This window comes from Camellia sinensis, chromosome 12 (genome assembly GCF_055761805.1).
Source record: "Camellia sinensis isolate YWXY chromosome 12, ASM5576180v1, whole genome shotgun sequence".
Taxonomy (NCBI): domain Eukaryota; kingdom Viridiplantae; phylum Streptophyta; class Magnoliopsida; order Ericales; family Theaceae; genus Camellia; species Camellia sinensis.
The window spans coordinates 29,814,041-29,823,318 of record NC_138972.1 but is presented as its reverse complement, the minus strand read 5'-3'; the positions used below and the strand labels follow the sequence as shown (position 1 = coordinate 29,823,318).

The 9,278-nt window shown below is 38.6% G+C and overlaps 1 protein-coding gene across 2 annotated transcripts; it reads right to left on the bottom strand.

Moving 5' to 3' along the window:
* Positions 1–437: 437 nt before the first annotated feature.
* LOC114279939 (Pentatricopeptide repeat (PPR) superfamily protein) lies at positions 438–8,018 on the bottom strand. Of its 2 annotated transcripts, XM_082898260.1 has the most exons (3): positions 7,404–8,018; positions 1,203–2,643; positions 438–836 (listed from the first exon to the last, which is right to left on the bottom strand). In XM_082898260.1, the coding sequence occupies exons 1-3, from the start codon at positions 7,981–7,983 to the stop codon at positions 833–835; spliced, it is 2,025 nt and encodes a 674-aa protein (XP_082754386.1). In that variant the 5' UTR covers positions 7,984–8,018; the 3' UTR covers positions 438–832. The 2 variants fall into 2 exon arrangements, with proteins under 2 accessions (XP_082754386.1, XP_082754385.1); XM_082898259.1 differs by having other exon boundaries at positions 438–2,643; positions 7,404–8,015.
* Positions 8,019–9,278: the final 1,260 nt, after the last annotated feature.

Below are 9,278 nucleotides of genomic sequence, written 5' to 3'. Positions count from 1 at the left end.
GTCATATATATGCTTATTTTAAAATTTTATTAAATAAGAAATTAGATTAAAATTAAAAATTAGATTAAGATAAATTTAAGAAAATAAATTAAGGTGCTTAGGTTAATCTTATGGTTTAATTTATGGTAATTTTATAATTAATTTAAAATGTTATTAAATAAGAAATTGGGTTAAAAATTAAAAATTAGATTAAGGTGATTTTATGATAGTAATAAATTAGAGTGTTTAGTTTACTATGATTTTATTTGTTAAATATGTGATTAAGATAGAAAATTATATGTATTAAAGAAGAGAGAAAGAGAATATACTACAGGAGTATTTTATCCTTATTTATAACAAGAGTTACCTTTGCACTTTAGTCCAAAATCATACGAAGGTTCTTTGCAAAATCATAAGGGGGTTCTTTGCATATATTTAAACTATAAGAGGGTAAAGCGTTCCAAAGCAAAATCACAAAAGGTTAAGTGAATTTTCCCCTTTAGAATATCACTGTCAGGGCTTAAAACTTTTTACATCTTCATGATGATTATTTGTGGAACCCATGGGACAGTGGCCAAGGTCTTCCTTCATCAAACAAGTATTAAACCTACTTATGTCAATAAAATTACAGCTCTACAACCAATCCTCAAGGTTTTTAGATCTTTCAGCAAATCTGAAAAATTATGCTTGATGTAAAACCCCTTATTCTAAGAATCTCGAAACAAGTAGGCCCAATAATAAAATTGTGACTGCAACTGTTCTGTTCTTAACCCTTCCCATCTTAGCATCTTGAAACTCGTTTTGACATCTTTGGTCCAACAAACTGTCACCTCTAGCTTTAACTGGTTCATGTTTACCTAAGAAGCATATATACATCACGCGGTTAGCTTTTGTCTGCAAAAGATGGTCAGTCATTCTATTAACATCAGTTTAGGAAAATCTCAATAGGAAGCATAGAGGCAGAAGAAACTAAGATGCTTCCATCTTTAGTTTTGTCATGTCGAACACCAACACCCGCCAGCAACACTCATGTTTATGCGTAGAGTAAATTTTTGCCTTTCAATTTTTTTGTAAACTGCTTAAGGGTATGGTTGTTTTGCCATCTCATCCATTAATGACATAGAATATTACACCAACGCTATCAAACCCATAATCGATGCACAAAACTTCCAATCGTATCCTCAAAATGGTAGCAAGGCCATCAAAGAACGGTCAAAACTCACCAGTAGTCTCCACATGAGCAGATTCCTCCAACAATATGATGGAATCGATTTTTATCCCTCAAAAACACTTCCCTTCTGTAAACCTTTGACACAAACTTGGCAAAATTATGGCAATCAACACAAATTCGCAGGTTTTTCATGACTTGAACAGGCTTTCCTTCAGCAGTGTCAATCAGCCCAAATGCCAAAGCCAGTTTTTCACTGTGGACTAGGAGTATCTTCTCCTTTTGTTCCTCATCCACATCATGTAAAACACAACTCAAATCAGGAACATAACCAGCTTCCTTGATCTTTACTAGCAATTCTCTCACTTTTTCAAAAACCTCTTCCTTTCGGGGATGTGTTCGATCACTGGCATGAAAAGTATGAAGGGTTTGGTTAAGCTCAATCCAGCTCCTTCCTGGTTCCTTTACCACAGCTTTCTCATTCATCAACTCCCTTACACCTCTTACATCTTCCCATCTCCCTGCAGAAGCATATAGATTAGAAAGGATAACATAATTCCCAGCATTTTCAGGTTCAATTTCTAAGAGCCTCTTAGCCACAAGTTCCCCAATGTCAACATTTGAGTGAACCCTACAAGCACCTAAAAGTGAACCCCAAATGGCAGCAGTTGGTTTAAAAGGCATTTGTTTGATAAATCCAAAAGCCTTTTCTACTTGACCAGAACGCCCTAGCAAATCTACAACACAACCATAATGCTCAATCTCTGGCTCAACACCACCTTTCCCGCTAACCATCTGATCAAAAATTTCCAGCCCTCTGTCTTCAAAACCTCCGTGGCTACAACCAGATAGAACGGCCAAAAATGTAATGCTGTCAGGTTTGACCTTCTTTTCTTCTCGCATCAGTTCGAAAAGCTCAACCACTTCCCTTCCCCTACCATGTTTACTATAACCCGCAAGCATTGCATTCCATGAGATGACAGTTCTCTCCGACAGGTTGTCAAAGATCCTTCTTGAGTAAGTGAGGTTTCCACATTTTGAGTACATATCAATAAGAGAATTTTGAAGAACCACATAAGATGGCATCTCAGAGCGGAGGACATGATTGTGAAGTTGCTTGCCATGATCCACTGCAGCAAGTCCAGATAATGCAGTCAAAACACTTGCATAAGTAACATAATTGCAAGTCATTCCTTCCCTTAGCAGCCTACGAAATAGTTCTATTGCCTCTTCATCAAGACCCAATTGAGCATAACCTGAGATTATAGCAGTACAAGAAACAACATCTCTTTCAGGCAAGCCTTCAAAAACTCCTCGAGCCTCATGGATTTTACTACCTTTGGCATACATATCAAGAAGTGAGCTCCCAACATATATGTGGGATTCAAACCTGCTCTTGATTATAAGAGAATGGATTTGCTTTCCATGTTCAATCCCAAGAGCACCCGTACAAGAAGTAAGCACAGTCGCAAAAGTGAACTCATTTGGCTCTGTACCTACAAGAATTCCATAAGAAAAAACAATTCAGAAAAATAGGATTTCAATGCACTCTAACAGATTGCTGTACATAAAAGTTGTTAAATTTGATGTATAGAAAAATAGAGAGAATGAAATATGTATTTATGATTGATATTATTGATTGATGTATTTTTTTCTATTACAATGATTCATGATTCCTATATATAGAAGAGAGGATGTGGGAAGAGAATAGGTGAGTGTGTAGTAGGTATGGAGTAGGTGAGGAGTAGGTGGAGAGTAGGTGAAGTAGGTGAGTGTGTAGTAGGTGGTAGTGGTAGGTGTGCAGTAGGTGAATTTTAACAGCCCCCCGCAAACTCAAGGGGGATAGGAACTAACCAACTTGAGTTTGGAGAGAGTAACAAAACAAGAAAATACATAAAAATAAAAGAGGATAGGAGACACTGTATGGTCGTGTCAGACCATTGGTGAAGACACTGGATGGTGGTGTCATAACGTTATAGAGGACACTGTATGGGGGTGTCATAACGTTGTAGAGGACACTGTATGGTGGTGTCATAACGGTGTAGAGGACACTGGATGGCGGTGTCAGACCGATGTAGAAGACAGTTTATGGGGTCATGTCGGACCGTTGTAGCAGACAATGTTGTGACAGTTGTTGTGACAGTTTACAGAGTCTTGTTGGACCCTTGTAGAAACTAACCGGAATTAATGTCGGGACAGTTTACAGAGTCTTGTCGGACCCATGAAGGAGCTAACCGGAATCAATGTCGGGACAGTTTACAGAGTCTTGTCGGACCCATAAAGGAGCTAACCGGAATCAATGTCGGGACAGTTTACAGAGTCTTGTCGGACCCCTAAAAAGTCGCACCCTCAAAAGGTGTGCCCAATCTTTCAAAAGGCGTGCCATCAAAAGGCGTGCCCAATCCATAAAAAGGCGTGCCATCAACAGTTGCGCTCTCAAAAGGCGCGCCCACTTCATCAAAAGTCGTGCCCGACAGAAAGCGTCGAGCCATCAAAAGGTGAGCCGGAGACGCGGCGAGGCACGTGAGCGACAAAGCGGCGTGTCGGCCGCGTCGTCAGTGTCAATATAAACCAATGCGGAGGCGGTGGAAACCAAACCAGACTGAAACCTCTGAACTTGTCATTCTGAAACAATCTGTAAATACTCTGTATCCAACCCTTCTCGGAAACACTCAGCAACCCAAAAAACATGGCCTCTTCTTCCCGTTCAGCTACCCAGAACATGGCCTCATCTTCCCGTGGTCTGCTCACTCTCTTTCCCGACCTCAACGAGTCAATAGGAGAGATAACAGGTGCGGTGGCCCGTGAACCTCAACCAAACACCTCTGGTTTTGCTCCGTTGAACTTTCCGATGCGGTCGGTGGAGCAAAAAATGGCAGTGCAAACGGATATTGAGGCCAATCAGTATACATTGAAGTCATGTGTGGAAACCATGACTGCGGTCACAAACTTGTTGCACCGGCTTCAGAGTAGGACAAATGAGGTGCAGCAGTTAAACGCCCAACTGGCTCTGCTCCAGCGCATGTATAAGGATGCGCGAGCAGAGATAAGTGTGCTAAAGGCGGAAAATAAGGAGCTGAAGCGGAAGGCCACCGTGATGTTCCGATTTGGAGGGCCGCCATATGTTGCAATGGAGGAACAGGGAGGAGGCAACTTGCTTGGTGATCTAGGAAGCACGGAGGCAACACCGGCAAGGGCCGCTCAGGACGGAGGCAAGAAGAAAAGACCGGCGGCAGAGTAGAGAAGAAAAATCCCACCTGTGAATGTGGGTGTTGGTGTGTATGTTGTTTTCTTTTGTTGTTTTGTTTTTTTTTTTTTTTTTTTTTTTTTTTTTTTATTATGTGGAAACATGGTGATCGGGGTGAGCCCCGACATGAATAAAATGAGTTTGGTGTGCAGATCTTCCTGCGTTTTTTTTTTTTTTTTTAAATATATATATATATATTAAAATAATGCATCATAAAACCAAAACCATGTGCACCCACATTCTTTCACACTTTTGCACCCACGTTCTTTCCTTCTTTTCTTTTATGTAAATATATATATATTTATTATAATATATTTCCACTACTCTTACTTTTACTTTATTTTATTAAAAAAATGAGAGAGAGAGGAGAGACATGTGCAAAGCAAGTTGTGTGTCGGTTTCTTTTCAAAGAAGATGGAGTAAAATAATAAAAAAAGAAAAAGAAAGTTAAGTGGGTTTTTCAAAAGATTTGTGCTATAACTTTTGCCATCCCTGCTGTTTTTCATCAAGCCAAAAACATGAAAGCCGTGGATCACCATTCTCATCAAAGAGAACCCTGTATGCATTCAAGTCATGGTATAGTGGACGGCCTGCGGTACTACAATAATCCAATGCTTCAGCAATATACAGAGCAACTCTTAGACGCATGGCCCACTCAATGGTTTGGTTCTCCCAGTGGAATAGATGTGTTGCCAAGGTATCATTGGGGATGTATTCAGCAACAAGAAGCCTCTCATCGCCGTCGCAGGGCTTTTTTTTTTTTTTTACCGCTCGCCGAGACGATGAAGTCGGAGCTGAAGTTGTTGGAGGCCGATTGCAGGTCGGAGAGAGAAAACTCGGAGAAAGCCGGGATTCCGCCGGGACCATCGACCACGGCGGTGCTGGCAGTGTGTGTAACAAAACATTGGTGGAAGAAAAGTTTCTGATCAGTCCAACCATGTTGATCTAGCTGGTAGTTGCAAGATTGAACAAAACTCATACCCATTTCTGTATGATATGTGGAAAGGGAGTCAAGAGAGATGCTAATTTAAGGATGCACATGAGAGGTCACGGGGATGAGTACAAAACTCCGGCAGCAAGAAATGTGGCAGCGGAGTGAAGGTATGTGTAGAGGTCCGGCGGACTAGGTTGAGGTCCGGCGGACGGCTAAGGTGAGGTTGCCGCCCACCGGTGAAGCGAAAAATAGTAGGTTCTAAACCTGCTCTGATACCATGTTAAATTTGATGTATAGAAAAATAGAGAGAATGAAATATGTATTTATGATTGATATTATTGATTGATGTATTTTTTTCTATTACAATGATTCATGATTCCTATATATAGAAGAGAGGATGTGGGAAGAGAATAGGTGAGTGTGTAGTAGATATGGAGTAGGTGAGGAGTAGGTGGAGAGTAGGTGAAGTAGGTGAGTGTGTAGTAGGTGGTAGTGGTAGGTGTGTAGTAGGTGAATTTTAACAAAAGTCCTTCGGTGTCTATAACTATATGTCAAAAAGCAATAGCCATCTAACATTCCACCTGCAGGTTTGAGGTATGAAATATGAACTTTTAGGGGGGCTGGGATCATCTGTCCCCATTTCCTGTCCCAGCCTCCACATACTGCCACATGTTAAACTTTGTAATGCTCGTTCTCTTCGTTTCAGCAAACCCTTTTCGCCATCGCCTTCTATGCCTCACTGTTCTCATTGTACTCTCTCTTCCTTCCATTTTACTGTTTGTTGCCACATCCCACCACTCTTCTCTTCCCCCTCCCTCCCTCCATATTATGTCGGAAAAATAATTTTCTATTAGAAGAAGAAAACAAAAGACAAAGAAAGAGAGGTTCAAATCACGATTACTGAAGAATATGATTTGGTATTTTGTTGGGTTAAAGCCATTCACCATGTTCTGGCCATCAGCATCATTGCCAAAATCTACGCTACAATTAATCTCTCTTTTGACTACTCTCTTTCATTGATCCCTCCAAAATTTCCTTATGATTCATGTCATTTCCTTCTAGGTTTGTTAGAATCCTCTGAAAAACACTAAAGTTTTTATTACATAAAACCCAAAATTTTGTATTGTGATCTCAAATTTTGTTATTTATTTATTTATTGTCTAGGTTTTGAAAATTGTGGCTCTAAAGATGATTAATTTTCAGTCAGTGTGCGTGTTCTTGATGATGAACCAACTTGTTTGATGCTATTGGATGCTATACCCAGTTTTGGGATCAATTCTTATCTGCTAATGTAAGAAAGAGAGAGGAGGCGATTCTCGGGGGCAATGGGAGTAGATGTTGGATATGGATAGAATGTAGGGAGATGTACAGCTAACGACAATGAGGGCAAAGGTGAGCGAGAGAAGCACAAAAACAGGGGAGGAAATGGAGTGTGAGTTGTTATTTTAATAAAGGACACATGGCGGCATTTGATCAATGGGACAGAGAGTTGGGACAGGGTTTCGTGACTGAGGAACCCAACCCCTTTTAGGGGTATCTGCAAAACACATGGAAATGGAATTTTTCACTTGTTTATGCCATAAAAAAAATTAAAAGTATTCGTGTCTTATTTTTGAAGGTATCCATCCGTATGTTTTCTGTGTACTTAAATAAAACCATTTGAGGCAGTGCTCCTTCATAGCAATATAATTGACATTCTTAAATACTTCACAAGCCATATAGAACCAAATGTAAACAATTCTATTCCATTATAGTTTCTGAATACTTGTGCACTCCGAGGAGTATATCTATTCACATTTAACATTCCCTTAACAGATTTCATAAAACAGCAAAATTTATCAGCAATGAATTCAAGCTAGTTATCTAAGGCACCACAACACTAATTTATCAATCCCGAGGAAAATAAAAAGTGTCCCCTAGTTCTTTTACTAAGTAGTTGATTCAGTTTCAGTTGGTGACTCAGATTACCAAATTCAAATCGGAAAATCTAGTTACTTTTCCACTGGAAAATGTTTTATAGTGTCGACAACAAAACATACCTAAGAACAAATTGAGCCCAAATTTCAATTAAGTACCTGATCTTAACATCTGTACAAAAAGATTCAAAGCATCAGAGGCATACCCCCTCTGAGAATAAGCCGAGATCATGGCTGTCCAAGAAACTACATTCCTCTCAGGCATTTCATCGAGCACTTGCCGCGCATCAGACAAGCAGTTGCACTTGGTATATAAAACAATCAACCTGGTTCTGAGGTAAACAGGAGGGTGATAATGGGTTTTGATCATGTGGGCATGGACTCTTTGTCCTTCTCTAATTGCCCTTCGGTTAACGCACTCGTTTAAGAGCGTGTCGTAGCCATCAAACTTCGTTTCAAGGCCTTGAACTGCCATTTCTAAGAGGGCCTCTTTTAGTTGACCGTTGGAGACCAGAGTTTTCAAATTTGAAGGGTTTGGCGGGAAGGAAGAAAGGGCAAGCTGGCCGGTAAAATTAACGGTTAGGGAAGAAAACGCGTGTTTGGAATGATAGAAAATGTTGGTGATTTTCTGTGGCATTTTCAGAACCAAAGTCTTAGAAAGTGTTGTACTATCTATCTCAACCCTTCTTGAGCTCTGAGCATTTTGTGGTTTTGCGGCTCTCTTTTGTTGCCCGAGCATTTCAACAATCAAAAAGCTGGCTGATAACAAAAATGTTAAAAATTCTAAACAAGCCCTCGTTTGGGAAGAGACTAATTTAGTAATTTTTTAGTTATTTGGCTAAAAGGGTAGGTAAAAAAAATTTGTATGTTTGGGATGACTTTTTGGCTAATTACGAAAAGATGTGCAAAAAGTAGAGAGAAAAGAGAATCTTTGACTTGTTGGTATGAGTTGTTGGCTTTTTAGCTAATTTAGTAACTTTTTGACTAATTGGCTAAAAAAATAAGTCCCCAAACGGGGCCTAAATTATCAAATAATTTTTACAACAATGTGGTTTTATGTAGAGTGAATTTCATGTTGGGTAAAATATTTAATAATTTTTTTAAGTTGTAACATTGCTCGACTAATAATAGAACTCACATTCCAATTCAATGATACTGTAATTAGTTTGAGTATTTAAATGTACTGCGATTAAATTTTGTAAATTTGCTCATTATAATGTTATTGAATTTCAATCTCTGGGTTGGTCAGGTTTTAACCATTTACCCAACACAATTGATGTCAACTTTCGTCCCCATCCAAGTGATTGTCAAATAATTTTAAGCAAGTCTCTAAAAAATAGATTTATGTCGAATTATAATAATTTAATTTTGTATGTCACAGTAGACACAAATTTTGAAATATGAAGGGTGTGTTTGGTTTGTGTTTGTAGAATAATTTTTGAGATAAAAAGTACGAAAACTTGTTTGGTTTGTTTTTTTCAGAAATAGTTTTGGAAAATTGTTTTGGGGAGAGAGTTTTGAAAAAAATGATTGATTTGATGTGTATGAGAGAGAGAGAGAGAGAGAGAGAGAGAGTGATTTTGGAAAATAGGTAACCAAACAAAATTTGAGATTTTTTTTGAAAAAAATTATTTGGTTTGATTACTCTTGGAAATTTGTCTGTAGAGAATTTTTTTCAAAATTTTTTCTGAAAAACAAACTAAACAAGCCCGAAGTGTTTCAACACAAAAAATCAACATAGCTTTGGTACAAATTTTGTACTTTGAGAGCCTCTCTTGTAAGATTCTGAATGTCTTTCTGTATATTCAATTGTTGCTAATACAAAGATTATAGGCAATATATAACAACCCTAACCCAAATCTGAAATAGGAAATACAATTAATGTACACACAATCAATCTAAGATTTCCATAAGTAACATAATATTCTCACCCCTGCTCAAACTCAAGGTGTTTTAGCAAAAAATACTGAGAGTTTGCCAAAAAGAAACTGAAAGCGAGCAGTGGTGTGAGTTTTCATAAAGAAATCAACAAGT